General features: G+C 43.0%; 2 protein-coding genes across 2 annotated transcripts in view; one reads left to right on the top strand and one right to left on the bottom strand.

The window, feature by feature from the left end:
• Positions 1-16,350, bottom strand: part of TAS1R1 (taste 1 receptor member 1) — a 127,783-nt gene extending 111,433 nt beyond the window's left edge. Inside the window, exon 1 of the mRNA XM_068242153.1 lies at positions 16,173-16,350. The gene's annotated coding sequence lies outside the window, so the exon portion shown is untranslated. The remainder of the gene's footprint in view (positions 1-16,172) is intronic.
• Positions 1-19,489, top strand: part of NOL9 (nucleolar protein 9) — a 49,316-nt gene extending 29,827 nt beyond the window's left edge. The window contains exons 5-12 of the mRNA XM_068240429.1: positions 450-546; positions 7,177-7,274; positions 10,038-10,199; positions 12,340-12,628; positions 14,837-14,948; positions 16,201-16,378; positions 16,931-17,064; positions 17,956-19,489. Coding sequence (XP_068096530.1) covers positions 450-546; positions 7,177-7,274; positions 10,038-10,199; positions 12,340-12,628; positions 14,837-14,948; positions 16,201-16,378; positions 16,931-17,064; positions 17,956-18,096 — 1,211 coding nt within the window. The 3' untranslated portion in view covers positions 18,097-19,489. The remainder of the gene's footprint in view (positions 1-449; positions 547-7,176; positions 7,275-10,037; positions 10,200-12,339; positions 12,629-14,836; positions 14,949-16,200; positions 16,379-16,930; positions 17,065-17,955) is intronic.
• The last annotated feature ends 3,528 nt before the right edge of the window (positions 19,490-23,017 follow it).

Raw genomic sequence — 23,017 nt, forward strand, 5'->3', positions numbered from 1 at the left:
TTGCAGTCTATGGCGGCGCCCTTTTTGTCCACTATCCCTGTATGCCTTTTTTTACTAGCACCATTGTTCCACACTTCATCAAAAACTAACCCTCAACATCAGATACATTGTGTTTCTATGTAGATACAGTTATACCCTTGTTGGGCACGTCGGAGTTTAAGGCCTTGCAAATTTTCCAAGAATATTTAGTATAGTTGATACTTGATATGTAGACTGAATAGATACAGCCACAACACATTGCTAATACAAGTTCAGAGGTATGTTCCTTCAGATGTTCTCTTGATTTTTTTGTTCTTTTATAAGTGTATCTTGTCCAACCTCTTGTAGGAGCAAGCTAGAGCTACTGTTTCCCCACTAAATGTAAGGGCACTATATTAATATTGTTGAAAGCTTTCTATGAATAAAGTTTGATTTCAGAATGAGTCTTAGAAGAGCGTTCTCTTTTATAGAGGAACACAATGGCTGCCCCGTCATTCTTGTCTGCGGTCCACAAAATGTTGGGAAATCCACATTCAATCGATACCTGATCAACAGACTGCTAAATCAGTAAGTTGACCTGTTTTTGTACTACTGTATTGTTGGAGCTCATTTAGGTGGATGTTCTAGTTTAAGGTTATTTCTCTTCACTTCTTCCCTTTTACTGTACCACAACCTTGATGTTGTGCTCACCAAGTGTTAACCGTGTACTGTGGTGACCCCGCAGACTTGCTGAGACTGAGTGCATGTGATGTTTTTCACCCCTAGCTAACTTGCATCTTCTATCGCCAAGCACCCTTTAGGGCTTTTTCACATCTAAACAACGCGTGCAGGAGCCATTCTCCTGCACGCGTTGAATAGCCTGCGGCGTGTCGTGGGGATGCTGCGGTGCGACACAGTCAGCGGCGATGGCTATTAATTTACCCAATGGGAATCAAAAGCTCCCGGGTGCGTTGAACCGAAACGCAGCGTCTGGTGTGAGAGGTAAAATGAAAGTCTGGACTTTCATTTTACCTTGGTTAACGCAAAGTATTGACTTTGCGTTAAACCGCGGGAAAAAAAAACTCTGATGTGAAAGAGCCCTTAAAGGAGTTCTGTGGGGGGTTGCGGAGGAGAAAAACAGACACTTACCTTGGGCTTCTATCAGCCCCGTGCAGCGGTAATGTCCCATGCCGTCGTCGTCCCATCTGCCGTTCTCCGCCGCCAGCCCCGGTCTAAGCGGCATGGGATCAAACTGCGGCTGCTCTACAGTGGCCGCGCACCGCTCGCTTCCGCCTGCATCATCGGAAGTTTACTGCACAAGCGCAGTACAAGAAACCGTTGTAGTGCACCTGCGCAGTAAGCCTCAGATGACGCGAGCGGAGGCGCGGTAGCGCGCATTATTCGTCTGTGTGTCAGACGAATAATAGCCCAGTGCCGGCTGCGGGGAAACGACGAATGGGAGCAGGACGGCGTGGGACATTACCGCTGCAGGGGGCTGATAGAAGCCCCAGGTAAGTGGCAGTTTTTCTCCTCAGAAACCCCCACAGAACCCCTTTAAAGGGAAGGTCCAAACAAAAAAAAAAAAATGAGTTTTACTTACCTGGGGCTTCTACCAGCCCCATGTAGCCATCCTGTGCCCTTGTAGTCACTCACTGCTGCTCCAGTCCCCCGCTGGCAGCTTTCTGACCTCGGAGGTCAGGGCCACATTGCATACATTTTTACGCATTCCAGCTAGTGCAGGAACAAAAATTTACGCGTTGCACCACTAACGCGTAAAAATGTATGCCTTAATGTTCCTGCACTAGCGGGAATGTGTAAAAATGTACGCAATTCGGCCCTGACCTCCGAGGTCAGAAAGCTGCCAGCGGGGGACTGGAGCAGCAGTGAGTGACTACGAGGGCACAGGATGGCTGCATGGGGCTGGTAGAAGCCCCAGGTAAGTGAAACTCATTTTTTTTTTTTTTTGCTTGAACCTTCCCTTTAAGCTTGAACATCTTGTATATTCTTTCCTTATTTGGTTACTTGTGCTTGGCTGTAAGCCAGTCAGTCTGTAAAAGCAGTGCACAATTCTACTGTATGTGAATGAGCCTTCATTTCTTTAGCATGAATAAGCTTGGTATAAATGCAGTCTGAAAGCACTCGCCAAATACATGGGGCTTGATTCACTAAGACAAATAGCATGCCTTATCAAAGTTAACACGCCTTATCAGAGTAGCATAGCGAGCACTACGAACCCGCGGGGGCTCAGGGCAGGACGAGAGGAGCTCTCGTCATTGCCAATTAGCAGGCAGAAGTTCGCTATGCTACTCTCATAAGGCGTGTTAACTTTGATAAGGCATGCTAACTTTGATAAGGCATGCTATTTGTCTTAGTGAATCAAGCCCATGAAGTCTGAACTCCTGTATGACCTGATGTGATCACACTTCTATTCTCACCAGTGTCCCCATGCCACGGGAGCAGTCTATAATCACCATTGGTGTAAAAATGCAGGGCTGTGGAGTCGGTACAAAAATCCAGACTCCGACTCCTCAGGTTAGGATTCGTCCGACTCCTCTAATTTGCATATTACAATTTTGTTGATTAAAAGAATGTAACATGAAATGCATCTCTTAAAGGGGCACTATGGCAAAAAAATTGTAAAATTTAAAATATGTGCAAACATATAAAACTAGGCCTTTGTAAGAGTACTTGTAGAAGACCTGAACACCGAAAATCTATCAGGCCCTAGGCAATGTGACTGTGGGTACATGTAAGAGTGATGTGCAGGTACTCTGCAGGAGAATGAGGCTATTCTTCCTCTATTACACATTCTTCATGTACAATCTGAACCAGGTTTATGGGTGATAGACAACACCTGTGTTCAATGTACACAACATTCTCAGTGGATTCCCTGCACCTCTGTGGGGAGTGCATATGTAGAGTATAGTACTACTGTGTAACAAAGTAAACCTGAGACCGATGAAATTAAAGTTTTATATATGCATGGGGTTTCCTCCAGCCCCTTCAGGCTAATCAGTCCCTTGCTGTCCTCCTCCGCCACCCGGATCTTCTGCTATGGGTCCAGGTACTTGAGCCAGTCGGGCGTAGGGTGCATGCATACACTCCGCCGCTGGGAGCGTACTACACCTGAGCAGCAATATTGCTCAGGTGCAGAATGTTCCTGGCTGTGGGAGCGGCACGCAGCTGGACTGCGCTGACTGGCTGAATTACCGGCACTTATAGCAGAAGATCCAGGTGGCGGAGGAGGACAGCGACTGGATTGGCCTGAAGTGGCTGGAGGAAGGCCCAGGTATGTATAAAACTTTTCTCTTCTTCCGTCTCCTCTCAGGTACCCTTTAACCACCCTGGCGTTCTATTGAGATCGCCAGGGCGGCTGCGGGAGGGGTTTTTTTAATTTAAAAAAAACTATTTCATGCAGCCAACTGAAAGTTGGCTGCATGAAAGCCCACTAGAGGGCGCTCCGGAGGCGTTCTTCCGATCGCCTCCGGCAAGCATAAGTAACAAGGAAGGCTGCAATGAGCAGCCTTCCTTGTTTGGCTTTACTCGTCGCCATGGCGACGAGCGGAGTGACGTCATGGACGTCAGCCGCCTCCGATCCAGCCCTTAGCGCTGGCCGGAACTATTTGTTCCGGCTGCGCAGGGCTCGGGCGGCTGGGGGGACCCTCTTTCGCCGCTGCTCGCGGCGGATCGCCGCAGAGTGGCGGCGATCAGGCAGCACACGCGGCTGGCAAAGTGACGGCTGCGTGTGCTGCTTTTTATTTGAACAAAATCGGCCCAGCAGGGCCTGAACGGCACCCTCTGGCGGTAATGGACGAGCTGAGCTCGTCCATACCGCTAAGGTGGTTAATTCGCAGTCACCAAAACAAATTTTAACGACATATAAAATTATTTGATTTCATGAGCAAAGAGAGTGCATACATTTGCATAAACCAGCATCGAAGCAGAATTATTTCCATCTCATTGACCATCTCTATTAGTGACACAGCTAGACATCAGACTTTATTCTTACAGCATAGATGTTATTTAGGTGTGTGTGTGTGTGTGTGTGTGTGTGTGTGTGTGTGTGTGTGTGTGTGTGTGTGTGTATAATATGTATATGTGTGTATAATATGTATATGTGTGTATAATATGTATATGTGTGTATAATATGTATATGTGTGTATAATATGTATATGTGTGTATAATATGTATATGTGTGTGTGCATGCATGCATACATACATACATACATACATATATATTTCTGGCTTTATTGAAGCAGCACAAGTAACTATTTTTTGATTGGTTTATTGCATTTTTGTGGACTAAGCACAGCTATTACTTTATATATAGATTATTTATGAGAAATAGAATATGCGATCATATTTTGTATTTTAATCACAGTTTAAATTCATTAGGAGTCGGTGCATTTTCTCCCGACTCCAGGTATCCAAAAATTACTCAGACTCTCCAAACCAACAGACCTGTGAAAATGCTCACCAAGAAAAAACAGTCTACATTTTTATATCACCCAATGTTATTTTACTGTCATTGATTTATTTGTGCTGCAAGCACAGCCACCAAGTCTATTACACACACATTTATAATTCTCATAACTCTTTCAGAAAGCATTGTATATTTACTGTCATCTGTCGAGTTAAGGTTTGTGCACATACAAAATGTTTGTCACCCACAGGGATTGGGAGTCGATCCCTCAGGCGATGGTTTAGGGTCCAATGCCATGGGCTTGCGCCATGTTCTGTTGCTATGGATGGGGGTCAAAGGCAGATGGCATGGCCCACTGAATGATTAGCAACTGCTTGCAACCACTCAGTTGCCCATGTGGCATTGTCGTAGTGCTGGCAAAAGCCATGCTCAGTATTTTTGTGGGAAACAGTAGATGGGGGGAGATATTTTACTAAAAAGAGTATGCAGGAGGGGGAATTTGATAGATGTGGAGATCTTTAGATATCTAGTAGGTGATTTTTGATTCAGTTTTTGCCATTAAGGGAGATAAACTGCTAGACCCACTGCAATCTGGATTTCGGCCTGCCCACTCAACCGAAACAGCTCTCACCAAAGTGGTCTATGACCTTGCCTTAGCTGAAGGTAAATACTCCATTCTCCTCCTCTTTGACCTTTCAGCAGCTTTTGACATAGTAGACCATCCCCTACTCCTCCAGTCCATGGGCATTCAAGACCTCGCCCTGACCTAGCTTTCATCCTACCTCTCCAACCGCTCATTCATGACCTTCTTCAATGAGTTCTCATCTACTACCAACCACCTCTCGGTGGGAATCCCCCAAGGCTCGGTCCTTGGCCCCCTACTGTTCTCCCTATACACATCCTCCATTGGCAAGGTTATCTCTTCCATGGGTTTTAACTATCATCTGTATGCAGATGACACCCAGATCTACCTCCACACCTCTCACATATCCACCACTACCATGGACAAGGTCTCCTCCTGCCTATCAACCATCTCCTCCTGGATGTCCGCTAGGTTCCTGAAACTAAATATAGACAAAATGGAATTTATTATCTTCCCACCACAGCCATCTCTGAACCTCCCAGATGTGTATGTTACTGTTAACCACACTACCATTCGCCATAACTCTCAAGCCCTCTGTCTGCGTGTCACCCTGGACTCCACACTCGCCTTCACTCCCCACATCCAAAACCTCACAAAGTCCTGCAACTTCCACCTTCGTAAGATCCGCCCTTTCCTGACCTCTGCCACCGCCAAAATCCTCATCCATGCCCTCATAATTTCCCGCCTTTACTACTGCAATGCCCTTCTGTCTGGTCTCCCTATGACCCGAATAGCCCCGCTGCAGCCCATCATGAATGCGGCAGCCAGAATTATTCACTCCTCCCATCGCTCCACCATGGAGGCTGCCCCTCTGTGAATCCCTCCACTGGCTCCCTATCCAGTCCAGAATCAGATCTGTCCAACCTACATTTTCTATCTTACTCAGAGGTACACGCCTAGCCACTCACTCTGCTCCTCCAATGAACTTCGCCTGACCGACCCCCGCATCACCCAGTCCCATGCACGCCTCCAGTACTTCTCAAGAGCTGCTCCAACACTGAAACTCCCTACCTCCACCCATTAGGGCATCTCCCTCCTTCCACATCTTCAAAAAGGCCCTCAAAACTCACCTTTTCACTCTGGCCTACCACCCCTCACAAGTGCTCTAAATCCTCAGCTGAACTCTGGTCACCTACCTTCCGTGTCCTTACCTCTTACTCTAGATTGTAAGCCTTTGGGCAGGGTCCTCCTCCTTTTGTGTCCTATCTGATCATACACCTCCATTACTGTGCACCCATGCTATGCATTTGAGTGAACTCAACTTGCCTAATCTTCATGCTCCCATCCAGTGACTGACTGACTAAGCTTTACCTTGTACTCCTACTGTGCTGCGTGATCTGGTTTTAATGTATTGCTGTATGTCACCCTAAATATGGTCTGTAACCTAAACTCATGTCCAGCGCTGCATGATATGTTGGCGCTTTATAAATATAATAATAAATGTTTTAGCCAAAACTCAAAGCAAATCTGGGACATTCAAAGAAAGGAGAAAAAAGTCGGACACTTAGTAGAAGGAAGGCTGTGGATGTCATCCTTGAACCCATCACCATTGGCTGAGACCCTCTTCTGGTTTGTGGCCGTACTGTGCCTGTGCAGTAACACAAAGCAAACCAAAAAGAAAAACGGGGCAGCACTCAAATGGCTAGGGTGCATGAGCATGCAAGGATTCACCAGTGTATCAATGGGACTTAGAACTCCATCCACATCAATCAGCATAGCTCTTTCAGAATTAGCTTTATTGTAGTACTAAAGTGGCCACTTTAGCAGCGGTTTTATGTAATTTGTTGCACCTTTTTTTATCGAAATCTGAAAGAGCTATGCTGGATTGATGTGGATGGCGGTAACACAAAGCTGCATGTTGAGCGTCTTTGCATTACTTGCGCAGGAGTGGCCGTACTTATGCAAGCGCAGTATGACCATGGTCATATGCAGTGGGAAGCCGGCCATGGGAACATATCCACCAAGCTCATGTGCAGGAATGGTGGGCTTGTGAATGCTTCCCCTTAGTGAGGCAAGTATCCAACTTTTCAGGTTTACTTAACACAAAGTACATCGTGTGAAGGACTGATATCTCAGTTGTCATTGCTATCATTGTCCCTGATGCAAATATATTTCCTCGCATTTCATGCTGTATGAATGTTTGTTTTACCAGCATGCCATGTGTCGGCTATTTGGAATGTGACTTGGGACAATCAGAATTTACACCTCCAGGCTGCATATCACTGATCAATGTCACCAAACCAGTGCTGGGTAAGTGTCTCACAATCAGAACTAAAGTGATCCTGCAGTACTTCTCACTTGTCTGCTCTGCAAACAGACACATAGTATTGTATTGATAATGTATTGTACAGAACACAAATTACAGATCTCATCTGTTCGGACTGTTCTCTTTATCTTTTCATTTCTAAGCAGGAAATTATGCTTGGTTGACTGAAATTACAATTAGAGTAGAACTCACGACAAAACCTTTACAGCAGAGGGGGATTAAAACATTTGGTTGGGTTTGTTTGCAGTCCTGTTAGCAAGATTTCGTTCTATCAATGGCAATACTTTTAAAATGGTTGGCTGAGTTTTAACTAGAGCTGAGCATTGTTCTCTGAGATGGATACCAGGACTTGTGCGGCGCGATTACGCATTGAAATCCATGTAGCCATGCTGTGCACAGATATAGGGATTCGGATGCATTGTCCAAAATTCTGAAGCAGTGCTCAAGTTTTTTTTTGTTTTTTTTTTGTGTGTGTGCATGTTTACGAATTTGGAACCAGCCTATTCATTTCACTGGGCTGCATTTCTGGATTCATGCGTGGGAAATCGCCCCTAGTGGAAACAGCCTTTTAAAAGCAGATTTATCAAGTAGGGAATTGCCACACACTTACAGCTAGCTTACTGTTGATACAGTGGTTTGCAAAAGTATTCAGCCCCCTTGAAGTTTTCCACATTTTGTCATATTGCTGCCACAAACCTGAATCAGTTTTATTGGAATTCCACATGAAAGGCCAATACAAAGTGGTGTACACGTGAGAAGTGGAACAAAAATCATACATGATTCCAAACATATTTTAACAAATAACTGCAAAGTGGGGTGTGCGTAATTATTCAGCCCTCTTTGGTCTTAGTCAGGCATGGGCTTAAATTCAGATTCGGGTGATGGATTTCACCCAGTAATGCTGAGCGGGAGGGGTCAAGCTTACTTGTCTGACGTTTTCTTCGCTCGTCCCTTGGCGCCTCCCACGATGCGTTCCAATGCGCCGTCACGTTATTACAAGCACTTCCTCCTTCCGATTGAAGGAGGAAGTGTTTGTAATCCCGTGACGGCGCATTGGAACGCATCGTGGGAGGCGCCGAGGGACGAGCTAAGAAGACGTCAGACGGGTAAGTTTGACACCCACCCCGCACAGCATTACTGGGTGAAATCCGGAGAGTAACTATCCGGATCACCCAAATCCGAATTTAAGCCCGTGCCTGGTCTGAGTGCAGTCAGTTGCCCATAGACATTGCCTGATGAGTGCTAATGACTAGAGTGCGCCTGTGTGTAATCTAATGTCGGTACAAATACAGCTGCTTTGTGACTGCCTCAGAGGTTGTCTAAGAGAATATTGGGAGCAACAACACCATGAAGTCCAAAGAACACACCAGACAGGTCAGGGATAAAGTTATTGAGAAATGTAAAGCTGGCTTAGCTTACAAAAACATTTCCAAAGCCTTGAACATCCCACAGAGCACTGTTCAAGTGATCATTCAGAAATGGAAGGAGTATGGCACAACTGTAAACCTACCAAGACAAGGCCATCCACCTAAACTCACAGGCCGAACAAGGAGAGCGCTGATCAGAAATGCAGTCAAGAGGCCCAGGGTGACTCTGGACGAGCCGCAGAAATCTACAGCTCAGGTGGAGGAGTCTGTCCATAGGTCAACTATTAGCGTGCACTGCACAAAGTTGGCCTTTATGGAAGAGTGGCAAGAAGAAAGCCATTGTTAACAGAAAAGCATAAGAGGTCCCGTTTGCAGTTTGCAGGCCACAAGCCATGGGAGGGACACAGCAAACATGTGGAAGAAGGTGCTCTGGTACGATGAGACTAAAATGGAACTTTTTGGTCAAAATGCAAACCGCTATGTGTGGCGGAAAACTAACTGCACATCATTATGAACACACCATCCTCACTGTCAAATATGGTGGTGGCAGCATCATGCTCTGGGGGTGCTTCTCTTCATCAGGGACAGGGAAGCTGGTCAGAGTTGATGGGAAGATGGATGGATCCAAATACAGGGCAGTCTTGGAAGAAAGCCTTTTGGAGTTTGCAAGACTTGAGACTTGGGCGGAGGTTCACCTTCCAGCAGGACAACGACCCTAAAATTAAAGCCAGGGCAACAATGGAATGGTTTAAAACAAAACATATCCATGTGTTAGAATGTCCCAGTCAAAGTCCAGATCTAAATCCAATCGAGAATCTGTGGCAAGATTTGAAAACTGCTGTTCACAAACGCTGTCCATCTAATCTGACTGAGCTGGAGCTGGTTTGCAAAGAATGGGCAAGGATTTCAGTCTCTAGATGTGCAAAGCTGGTAGAGACATACCCTAAAAGACTGGCAGCTGTAATTGCAGCAGAAGGTGGTTCTACAAAGTATTGACTCGGGGCTGAATAATTATGCCCACCCCACTTTGAAGTTTTTTTGTTTTTGTTTTTTTTTTAAATGTTTGGAATCTTGTATGATTTTCATTCCACTTCTCACATGTACACCACTTTATATTGGTCTTTCACGTGGAATTCCAATAAAATTGATTCATGTTTGTGCCAGTAATATGACAAAATGTGGAAAACTTCAAGGGGGCCGAATACTTTTACAAACCACTGTATAAGCACAGAGTTGCCTGTCAGTCATCTGTCAATGTGTACCAATTGATGCAAGGATATTTTAAAACAGATCTTGACCCTATTTTTTAAACCATCAAAGTCCATTTAAGCACATTTAAGTGTTCTTGAATAACATGTTCTTTTTATCTTTTCTTGGAAGGTCCTCCATTTACTCACCAGAGAGAAGTGCACAAAATGGTTTATTTTGGAGAACCATCTTGTGAACAGGAGATTGAGCGTTTTTTAGAGTCTGTGAAATATGTTATCACTTGTTACAAGAGAGAGCAGCCCCTTATTATCAACACCATGGGCTGGATTAAAGGTCAGAGTCTTTACAAATACAATTTCAGAATCTAATTGAAAGCAATGTTTTTTGAGAAGTACTGTCCCATTTCTGCACCTGCAGATGTTTTTCTTCAAATAAGTCAGTGAGGCAAGTTGAACAGTAAAAGTGAATGTCATAAATTATATTGAGTAACAGAGCAGGAGGCAAGCAAAAAGGTTAAAATGTAGTGACAAATTATAGGCCTCTAAGCAAGATGTTAATCACATCAACCTGGACATTATCCTTATGATGGGCAAGAAGTTGGTAGTACAGAAACTAAACAAAATATAACTTGCAACAATGAATACAGTCACAGTTGTGTTCAAAATTATTCAAAAGTATACAGTTCTAATTTTGTTTCATCAGTCCACAGAACACAACCACAAAAGTTTTGGGATCGTGTTCTGTGGACTGATGAAACAAAATTAGAACTGTTTGGGCCCATGAATCAATGCTATGTTTGGAGGAGGAAGAACAAAGCCTATGAAGAAAAGAACACCTTGTCTACTGTGAAGCATGGTGGGGAATCAATCATGCTTTGGGGCTGTTTTGCTTCTGTAGGTACAGGGAAGCTTTAGCGTGTGCAAGGTACCATGAATTGTCTTCAATACCAAGAGATATTGGATGAAAATGTGATGCAGTCCATCACAAACCTGAGGCTTGGAAGACGTTGGACCTTTCAACAGGACAATGATCCCAAGCATACCTCCAAGTCCACTAGAGCATAGTTGCAGATTAAAGGCTGGAACATTTTGGAGTGGCCATCGCAGTCACCAGACTTAAAGCGGACCCAAACCAAACATTTTTTTAATTAAAAATATTTAGTTGTACCACTCTGACACATACAGAGATAAACACTCCTTCAAACCTATGATCATTTCAGTGCATGCTTTTCACCCTTCTCTTTTCATAGCTAGGATTATACTGGGGGCAGCCATTAGCAATTCCTCCATTGCCAGACACCATCTACTCCACCAGTTTGCCGGAAAAATTCAGGCAATTTGAAAGGAAGGGAGGGGTTCCTCCAATAAATGTAAAATATTTTATATTTGTCATCATGCAGCTGAAAAAAGGCTGCTATTTATTATTATAATTTAGAAAATAGATTTTATTTCTGAAATCTTGTATTTTTAATTTGGGTCCACTTTAAATCCGATTGAGAACCTCTGGTGGGACCTAAAGAAAGCAGTTGCAGCGCGCAAGCCTTGAGGTGCGTACACACATGCGACTATAGTCGTTTGTAACGATCGTTCCCCGATCTTTACCAACGACGATCGTTACAAAAAACGAACCACCGACTATTAAGTCTAACGACGAACGAGCCAAATCGCTACAAAAGAAAGTTCTGTCTCGGCGGATTTTTCCCAACGACGATCGTTTGCAAAAGTAGTACATCGTTGGAAACGATCGTTCGTACCAGGCTGGACATGCGCATTTCACTTTTTCTCCATGGAATTTTACAATTTTATGCGCAGGCGCATTAAGTGCTTTTACGTGGTGTAACGTTCGTTCTAACGATGTGATCGTTACACACTTTTTAGAACTAACTTTACTTCGGTCGTTCTTTCGTCAATTAAAAGATCGTTCGTCGTTAACAACGAACGATCGTTGTCGCATGTGTGTACGTAGCATAAGAATGTGACTGAACATAAAGAATGGGCTAAGATACCCATAGATCGCTGCAAGACACTTGTGTCAAGCTATGCTTCACTTTTAAAAGCTGTTATAACTGGAAAAGGATGTGGTACTAAGAATGAGTGTCACTTGGGGGTTGAATAAAACAGATATTAATGTGAGCAGAGAAAAGACATTTGTGGTTATTTCATTATAAATGTTATGTTATATTTGTCTGACTTATAAGTGCCTCTTTGATTTATTTGTAACCAAGATGACTGAAATGATCAAAATCATTGTCAAAATGGCCAAAACACTATTTCAGTGGTGGTTGAATAATTTTGAACACAACTGTATGTGCAGGAGGTGCTCCAGTTTCATCAACTCAAGGACAACAGTGCAGGACAAGTCAGAAGGCCTAAAGGTCGCAACTCCTGGAACAGCCAAAAGAGGGGGCGGGAGGTTAACAAATGTGGTTGCTTTTAAAATGTTTTCGTCTTATTGTACTGTGTCTCTTCTGCAGGGTTTGGGTTGCTACTCCTGATTGACCTCATCCACCTCCTCTCGCCTAGCCACATTGTCCAGATGGTTGCAGAGGGAAGTGACTGCATGGAGGCCCTTACTCCTGAGTATATTAAGAACACTGCTGGCTTCATGACAAAGGGCTGGTCAGGGGCTCAGTTCAGAAATAAAGGCCTGGAGTTTGATGAAGATGGGGATTGTATGGATGGTTTTCATTTCAGAGCCTCATTAGATCATCAACTGTTTCAAATCAGCAGCAGTTTTAGTGGTGCGGGATCATCTGAAACTGTGTATGTAATTTTTTTTTTAAAGTTTTTGTTGTATTTGTTTTTTCTTTTGATATGAGCAGATATATCCATATGTTTTTGGGCTGTGGGAAGAAACCCACACAGACATGGGGAGAACATACAAACTCTGTGCAGATAGTGCCCTGGCTGTGATTTGAACTGGGGACCCGTCAATGCGAGAGAGCTAGCCACCGTGCCTCCCGTGCTGCCAGGTTGTGGGTATCTTAGCTGGAATATGAAAGCATTTTGTATACCCCTTTGTGTTTGACACCAGTGTCAGTACTCATCGTCACTCTACTGAAGAGTTTGGTATGTGCAGCATAGAGTAGCAGTACAAAACTACTTCTGCCTACAGTGGATGTCCTGAGGCAATCTTGCTTCCCAATATTCCTTTGTCATGGACTTTTAAGGCTGTTTCCACTGCTTCGATCATAAATGCAGATGTGATTTGGCAGCCTATTGAAGTCAACAGGGAGCATCCGATTTTGTGTGCAGGGAAAAATCTGATAGTATGCTGTATAATCACGTGTCACCTGTCCGAATCCCATTGCCATGCATGGCATGGCTATGCCGGCATCGCGCCTTGCGAGACGCAAGCTGTGCACAGTGGAAACGAAGCCTGTCATTCAGTACAAAGTTTTGGCTCAGTGTCAACTTTCAACTTTACTTGAAATATTCAAATGATTCTAAGATGCAGAATTATGCAAATGTTACAGCAAATCTGTACAGCTTGAAAATAGACCAATCTTATGCCTTCACTCCAAGAGGTCCATTGTACACACTTAATCCCTGCAAAAACGCAAATTATCAGGCACTGAATTGTCCGCTGCTGGTGCCGAAAAATAAAATAAATAAAAAAATAAAATCCTGCAATAAAATGTCCCCTTGGGTGCCAGCTTGCGGATATTTTCAATGAAAGTCAATGGCGGCACCCAATTTGTCCAGGAGCCGCATGTGCCCTATTTGTCTGATACGGTCATTAATGTATCCTTTCCCTCAGTAATCTACTAAGGCAGACGATCTTCAACCTATGCTATTATAGTTCTACACCAGAATACCTCCATTCTCCTTGAACTGAACAAGCTGCTTCTCTGTAAAACAATCTTGTTTAAACTGTCGACTAAGGGCCGGTTCACACGGACGCTTGGCGGCGTCTACCGTCAAGCGTTCGGGACCCATCGGCTAAACTCTCCCATTCAAGTGAATAGGAGCGTTTAGCATTGCGCGGTTACCGTCGATTACCGTCGATTGCATAAACGCGGCGTTCTGATCCCGATTTAACGCATCGTTTCGGCCGTCCCTAGAAGCCGCATGCAACGTCCAGGGACGGCTAGCCGGCGCGGCTTCATGTCCCCCTGCGGGGACGAGAAACGCCGATCGCGACGATCTCTGTACCGCCGCCACCGAACGGGACGTCACAGGACGACGCGACTTCCTGGCCGCCCCAACGCCGCCTGCCGTCCGTGTGAACCGGCCCTTAATCAAATCATTTTTGGTGACAGAAATAAAGTGTGTGTATGCATAGCTTTGTAGCTAAACCAGCATATTTTTTCACAGTGGATATGTAAAAGAAAAGTCACAAAAGACTGAGGCTGGGAGCCCACCAGGCAGTGCAGAAAGCCATGAGCGGTTTCAATTTTTTTGGTCTTTTTTTTTTTTGTATGGGATTGCATGTCGTGTTTGTGTTTTTGGTGTGTTTTTTTATAATTCTCCCTAATCAATGGAGTAAAATACAGTATCATATGAAAAAAAAAAATGTAAAAACCGCATTCCTCTTCATCTCCATTGAGATACATTATGTGTGTTTTTGAAAACTATGCAGGAAGTTTTTTTTGGTTTTTTTTTTTAAATGCACAATGTAACACGCACATATATGCATTTTTACATGCATCCCATAGACTTTAATTAGCGGAAAAAATGCTAGTGTTTTCCACAAAGCTAGCGTTTCTGCTTAGTGTGTTTCTAACCTGAAACATCTGATGGTAGCAAGCAGCTTGTAACATAGTTTTATCAGTTTTCCGAAATGGTTATTTTTCATTGCAGAACGGGTTCCCTTTTATACAGACATTTTTAAGCATTACTGAACGTGAACATAGCCTTGCACATCCTGCAGAGAGCCTACTCGATGCATTAGTAAATGGCAGACACTGAAGGATGCATGATTACTCAAGTTAGGATGAATCCTCATTCATTTTTCCCTCTCCTATTTAGGCGTTGTCATGGGTGGATTCTGCGTGATCTTGCCATGTTGGGCTATATCAGCAAGTTACAGCAGTTTGACCTAGAACAGATCATCCCTCTAAACAGCTTGCTACCTTATGAGGTGAGTATTAAAAGTGTTATATGTGGTTATTCCTTTTGCAATGAGGCAGTAGTAGATTAATAAGCATCCAGGCAGATCCTTTTGCAGATATCCCTGTGATGTATTTGTTCAGCTTTTTCTCTGGGTGCAGCCTGAATCTCAGAGCTTTGGACAACAGCCAGTTAGAGAACCTCTAGGAATTAAGTTCTGTGACTGGTGGATTATGTAACAAGCATGTGCATCTGTCTGTTTTGTAAAGCCTCATACACACATATGAGCCCTGTCACCTGTCAGGGATCATAACTCAATCCCTTTGGGAACCAATCAGTATTTGTAGTCGGAAGCCTAGTGACATTGGCCTCAATTCACTAAGCTTATCTCCTGTCTTTAATAACTCTTCTAGAGTTGTTACCATGGTGATAAGGCATGTAGTATTCAGGAAACATTTTACCTCTGGCAAACCTAAAGTTAACTTTTCTGTCTTTAAGTTAACTCTTTAATCCTTAAAATAACTCCAGAGTTAAAGACAGGCTGTTCATTAACTGCGTGTGAAAATAACTACAGAGGAGGTAAATTAACTACAGAAGAGGTAACGTAAGGAATGAAGAGATAAGATAACTCTCGCACTGTGTGGAGGTAAGTTTTTTTCTCTTGCCTTATCTCCAGCATGATCTTAGTGAATTGAGTCCAAAGTCTGTTACTAAGGAAAGTCAAGAGAGACCCGTCTGTTGCTATGTAGAGTGGTGGAACGCCAATAGTGATGCATCTGTTAATATGGAGAGGAAGACTGATAACGTGGTGCACGTCGGCGCAGCTTCCTGCAAGTGGGGTGAGCAAGGAAAACTGCACTCAGGGGTCGCTTGGACGTAGCTAAAGATCCACCATTACAGATCTTTAAAGGAGACCTGTAGCCCTTATAAAGATTCAGGAAGGGGGGGGGGGGGGGGGGAGTAGGCGTGTAGTAGGGTCTTCTCATGCCCACCGTTCTCCTCAGTACCCCTCTGTTGATGCCTACTTGTCCTTTTTTTTTTGTTTCGTTTTTTTGCTGCTAATGTTCTATTAATTATCCGTACTACACATACAATTCATTATACCATGCGTTTTTTTTTCCCGATTCAGTGTCACTTTAATGCAAATCTGGAGAGACAAATATGTAGGCTGCCCTTGCTGAACATCCTGCGATTTTTTTTTGTTTTGTTTACTGGCTCCATATTCCAGGGTGAAGGCCAGTCAAAATTTACTTACACTGAGCCTGTGTTCTTCCATTTCCCAGGTGCCTTTCAATGCTGTAGCACTTCGTGTTATTCATGCTGATGTCGCTCCATCTCACATCATGTTCTCAGCCAACGCCAGCTGGGTCGGCCTGTGCCACATTCTAGATGATGTCAGCAGCCAGGACAGCGGTCCTGTGATCCTAACACAGACTCCAATATGTGACTGCCTGGGCTTTGGTGAGTTGTTAAAAACGTTGTTTTAATAGTCAGCGGTCACCCTTTAAATATGCTGAAAGTCTAAAGATTTTTCCCGGAGCTTCTCTCTTTCTCTGTTGCTCATGGGTGAAGTTGCTGATGTAATGTCTGGTACACACCATGCAAATTCATTTTTTTCGATCAATTTTGTACAGACGTGATTGAAGAAACCTGATCTGATCTGTCAGAAATTATCGTTTCAACCCCTCAATCTGACTGGAAATTGCCTGCTGCGTACTAGGCATTACATTCAGTAATTTTGAAAATTAAACTGCATTCACAGTATACAGCATTAAATCTCTTTTGTATTAAGAATGAATACTACAGTTTGGTGACCACTGTTGGATTCCTTTTGCAAGTTTTACATTAATTTCAAGAATATGCAACCCTCCTCAGAGTCAAATCTGCTGAATGTTTAAAGTAATTGTAAGGCAGTGCTCTTATGCAGAGTCAGCAGTGGTTTCTTTACAATGTATTATAGATTGTGTTGTTTACATGCATACACAATAGTGAGTTGCCCTTCTGTTTCGTTAGGTATTATTCGGGGAATTAATATGATGAAAAAGGTATACCACATTCTTACCCCTGTCCCACCAGAAGCTCTTCGATTGGTCAACTGCCTGCTAATAGGAAACATATCTATTCCACACAGTGTCTTCAAACACCAGGTAATGTCTTTCTTCTATCTGTTATAAACCTGTGCTTTTAGTGAATGAGTGAACCATACTAAGACAAGTGTTTGTGTTGCCCGTAATAACTAGGTTGTGTTTTCTGACACCAGTGTATGTATTAACAGCTTCTTTACCGTAGTTTCCAACAAGCCATTTAGAACACTGTGGCCACCAATCAATCAAAGAATGCCTGGAACACTAAAGTAGCAACGTGCACTGTTAATTACTATATTTCCTAGTACAAGGACCTTCTTAGTTAAACTTTACTGAAGCTTGTAGGGTTGAGGTGAGCAAAATGTCTGCCACCACTAATTTGTAAGAAATAGGGGACCCAGGAGGAAACACTCAAATTGCACACCAGGTCCTTCCCCTACTGCTGCTGGGCTTTAGGTACGGTGCTCTCTTCAGGTATTGCCTCCGCTCGCTTACCTGTACTAAACGTATTTGGTTTGAGGCATGAATTCCTGCTGGGTCCCCTATTTCTTAAAAATTAGTGGTTGCGACCAGAGACCAGATTGCCGCGAGCAGGCGCCTCCTATTGGTAGAGGGGAGACACAGCCGTCACGAGGCTGTGGGGAAAGGAGTAATGCTCAACACGGACTAATACAATTTTTGCTCCACTTTATGATGGCAAATGGCATAAAAAAAAAAAAGTGTACAAAATCACTTACGGTTTAAAAGAAAAACTACAGTGGGATTTTGGTCCATTCTATGGTTATTTTTACAGAAGCATTTTGTATTTGTTTAAAATTTGATTTGCAAATGAACATTTAATGCATTTGCAAAGTTATTTGCTCTGTAAACTGTCTGCTTTGAAACATTTCTGAAACCAAGTATTTAGATAATGTGAAACATTCTTATTTACTTTTTTTCCTTTTTCTTAAATAGTCCGGAATCAAAGGTGACATCCCATACATTACCTCGGAATATGATTTCTCAATATACGGGTCTGGGAAGCAGAGGAGTAACACCAAACCACTAAAAAGACGAGAACATCTACAAGCTCCACCTTTGCTTACTTTCCATTGAGGTCCTCAAACTTTTTTTTTTTTGATGTTGTCTGAGAACATGGTTAAATTATTAGCAGTGGTCTTGAACTAGAGGGGTGATTTGTTAATGGAGGAGCTAGCTGAAAAGCGGCAGGCGTGACCGGTGCTCACTTCACTTAAAGGAATACTGAGATGACATGATGAGATAACCGTGTTTGTACAGTGCCAAGCACACATACATGAATATGTACTCTGCCTGAAAGAGTTAAACATCATGCAAGGGACAGTTTCTGTCCAGTCAGGACTGGGTCAGACTATAGTATCCCTCACTGATAAGAAAATACAGCCATAAAACACTTTCCTGGCAGAAAATTGCTTTGGACAACAGGAAAGATTTAAAAAGGAAAAACACGATAGTTCATATATTTTAGCTCTGGCATACTTTAATGAATGTGTCATTGAGCAGAGGTAATGAAACAGTAAAAACTTGAAGTAGATTAAATATAAAAAAACTGGAAAATCCTAAAAGGAAAGGATAGATACAATGGTTAATCTCATCAGTTTATTTTCACCTCAGTATTCCTATAACCAGTTCCAGCTTTTATTTAAAGCAAGATAGCACATAGGAGATATTTTGGTAAACAGGAGCTCCTATGCACTTTTCGGACCTTCCGCTAATCAGGATCACAATACGCGGCCTACTTCTGTGCCAGTGTGTTTTATTTGGTTTAGCCCCGAAAATTCTATTTAGTTAAAAAAAATATTGCAAATACTAATTCATACATACTTGGAGCTGCTTCAGATGGAAGAAAGCGGATTGCCAGATACAGTACATATACCAACTACGATTACTACACTACAGTAAATTTTCATGCAAGTCATAACTATTAGATTATTGGACTATCTATGCTACCTACTAGAAACTGACAAACATGATGGGAAGGAAGGCATGGTATCAGCCAATAGCTCCCTCCCCCAAAATTATGTGACTGCATCTGATTGTCCAGTATTTGTCCAAAATTTGCATCAACCTGGAAATTTCATCTCAATGCATCCCTGCCTGAACTGTTTTAAAGAGTACCTCCAGTGAGATGCAAGGTTTTTTTTGTGTGTCTTTTATGTACTCTTTATTGTCCCCTAACGGGATTGGTGAACAAATAGTGATTAATTCACCCACTCGCCCTGAAATGGTCATTTATCTTGAACCCCACCCCGTCACTTGTCCAGTCTGCTGAGGAGTCCATAGCTCTTAAGACCACTTCCATCTGTGTTGTCGTAGCCTGCTCTCCTTCTTCTACACTGGTAAAGCGAGACCTATTTCTGCTTACAAACATCGCCAGTAGAGCTTTATGTATGTATGAAATACTATTTTTTGCTACCTACTTCACACAGAAAAAACTGTTTGCGAAGAATAAAAAAAAACAAGCGTTCAACCTCTGCTATTGTATAATTTGTACATATTAAGTCATGAGAATTAAAGAAATTCACAGTGCATTTTGCAATAAAAGTTTGATATTAAAAAAGAAAAGTGAAACCAGTTTTTTTTTCGAATTGTCTTTTTATTTGTTGGCCTTAAAGAGAACCTGTAATAAAAAAAAAAGTTCCCCTGGGGGGTACTCACCTTGGTAGGGGGAAGCCTCAAGGTCCCAATGAGGCTTCCCCCTCTGCTGTAGCTGCAGGCCATCCAGCGCTGGCTCCCTCTAAGTCTCCTGCAATCCAAGCTCGACAAGGCTTGCTAGATCTACCTTCCCTGGCTCCAGCGGTTGCGGCTCTCAGCAAGGAGATAGGCGAAAATAGCTGATCTCCGTCGGGTCCGCTCTACTACGCAGACACAGGAGACTTGTGCCTGCGCAGTAAAACGGGCCGACAGCGATCAGCTATTTCCGCCTACCTCCGAACGGAGAGCCGATACTGTGCTGGAGCTAGGAAGGTAAATATTTACATCCCCGCTGTTCGGAGGGCCAGACACAGGAGGACGGGGGGAAGCCTCAATAGGATCCGGAGACTTTGAACCCCCCACCCCCAGAGGTGAGTACCCCCCAGGGGAACTTTTTGTCGTTACAGGTTTTCTTTAAAGTGTACCAGAGAGGAAAAGATAAAAAGATCAATAGTTCATGTATTTTCACTCTGGGACTCTTAAGACACTGCAATTGAGCAGAGATTATGAAACATTAAATCTGCTTTGTATATGTTTATACATAAAATAAAACCTTGATATATCTAAAAATCGTTTTTAGGAGTAGAAGGACTGATCCAATTGTTTATATAATTACTTTTTCATCTCTGGTTCACTTTAAAGTAGAAAATAATTGCTATAGTCTTTATTGGTAAGGGGCAAGTAGCTTTTTATGTGTTGTGTGGACAGTGTTGCTGCAGCTGACTCCCTCATTTAGTGGAGCTCTGTGGCTGTTCCGGCAGGGGTCACACTTGTTGAAATGCAGGCGTTTCGCTGCATTGCAACTAATGCTTTTTATTAGGCTGCTGTGTTTTCAGGAGCCCTGTGTGTTTCTGTAAAGGATTTAAAAAAACCCTGTACTACTATTCTGCACAATGCATGTGATTTCTTATTGGAATTCACTAGCTACTGTAAAAATAAAAAAGCCTGCGCTCAAATGCACGTATTGTGCAGAAAACCGCTTCGGAGGAATCGTCTGCATTTCCCGCAAATAAGTGTGATCCCTTCCTAAAGGTGGGCACACACATCAGATAAAAATCTTTGGAAAATGAAAGATCACAGACCAATTTTACCCCTTTTCATGTAGTATGAGAGCCATACTCTACACAGTCTATTCTATTGAGCTGAACGCCCCATCAGATAAAAATCTTTGCAAGATGTTGTACACAAAGATGCTGTACACATTCAACAGATCATTATCTGCAAAAGATCAGTTTCTGCAAAATGCATTCATAGTCTGACAGGGGTCCCCAAACGTTTTGGGTTGAGGGCCGGGTCAACATACTTCAGACTGCTGGGGGGGCCGGAGTATACATAAGATGATGTAGAAATCTTTGCTGGCCAGACAGTGAAGCATACCCAGGTAACAACCTGCAGTCCAATTGGACAGCAGTGTCACCTGACTTGGAATTTGATTGGAAACCAGCGAAATTACTGCTTTCTGGCTTTATTCTATATGTGGAAAACCAATATTTAAAGATGTAACTGACCGCATCTATAATATATTTTGTGTATGGGGGGCCGGTGAAAAAGCTTCAGGGGGCCACATTCGGCCCACGGGCCTTAGTTTGAGGACCACTGGTCTATGATATCTGCAGATCTCATACACACCTTGTTTAACAGACATTCATCTTCATATCTGACGCAGATCCAAAGATCCATCCTGGTGGATCTGGTCTGCAGATGATAGTCTGTTAAACAAGATGTGTTTGAGTATCTGCAGATATCATAGACTATGAATGCATTTTGCAGGAACTGACCTTTTGCAGATACTGATCTTTTGAATGTGTACAGCATCTTGCAAAGATTTTTATCTGATGGGGAGTTCAGCTCAATAGAATAGACTGTGTAGAGTATGCTCTCGTACTATATGGAAGGGGGGTAAAATTGGTATGTGACCTTTCATTTTCCAAAGACTTTTATCTGATGTGTACCCACCTTAAAGAGAACCTATACTGAGTAAAATTATTTAAAATAAACACTCGAGGTAACTTCAAATGAACATTACATAGTTACCTTGCTATCAGTTTCTCTCAGAAGCTCACCATTTTCTGCTGACAATGATCCCTTCCAGTTCTGACAACATTTTGTCAGAACTGAAATATATCAGTTGCTCTCAGTTAAATATCAGTTGCTGTCAGTTACAGCTGAGAGGAGAACTGATGTGTCCATGTTTTCCAATGGTTCACGTGGGCGATGTTACAGTTTAACTGTGAGAGCTGACCAGAAAGCTGTTATGGTGTAATGGCCATTTTCAAAATGGAGGACGGAGAATGCCATTGATCACAGTGGACAAACAGAACGCAGGAGAAGAAAAAGAGATTGAGGAGTAGACAACACAGGAGGTAAGTATGACTTGTGTATGCTTATTTTGACTTTTAATTTTCTGTTCAGGTTTTCTTTAAGGCCTCTTTTCCACGAACTGTTGAGCTGTGTGCTCAGCGAGCAGTTACCAGGCAGCAGCAAGCAGTTACCAAGCAGCAGGCAGCAGTTGTGAGAGTTTGAGAGGCATTTCACTGTCTGTCAACAGTTCATGGAAAAGGTGCCCAAGTCTGCTTGGAAGGGGAACTTAGTGAAAGTTTTATTTTTTTTTTTTTTAAATGCTAATTTGGGACTAGTCATGACAAGAAATGTTTGCTGGTAGTTCCCGGCTACTTCCTGGTCGTTTGTCAGTAGTGTGCAGGCGCAGGTTTTGGTGGCATGCGTCCTTGATCGCGCACCCATGGCAGGAAGCAATCTGCGTGCCGCCTGTACACTACTGCCACACCTTGCCAACCCAGAAGTAGCCCAGAGGTCACTATGCAGGCACTGTTTACTAGCGAGCAGTTCTTCCCATCACTAATGGGGACTAAACTGTCTACCACAGTAATTTAATAGATTTGGACATCAAATAAAACAAAACAAAAAAAAAAAACTGAACCTTGTGGAAATCTAGATTTAAAAAAAAACCTGGGAACTCTTGACCTTTTCTAGATAATTTTATCGCTTGCATTTTGGTAGAGAAGACGATTGCTGAATACATACTGCCACTCCACCTGCTTGATCAGTCACATGGTATTGTGCCGCATCAACCAATACAAATCTAATAGTCTTGGTGTTGAGACTGCATATCAGTGTTGCAAGGTGTTAACTAATTGATGTCCGAGATCTATCATTTGCCTAATTTACAAAGCACTGAATCACTTTTAAAGCCCATCTTGGTAAAACAGCTTTTAGTAGGTCCTTAAAATCATAACTGGGCTAAATACACAAATGGTGTTAAGCAACCCTTGTGTTGCAACTCCTG

The sequence above is a fragment of the Hyperolius riggenbachi genome, chromosome 6 (assembly GCF_040937935.1).
Source record: "Hyperolius riggenbachi isolate aHypRig1 chromosome 6, aHypRig1.pri, whole genome shotgun sequence".
NCBI lineage: Eukaryota > Metazoa > Chordata > Amphibia > Anura > Hyperoliidae > Hyperolius > Hyperolius riggenbachi.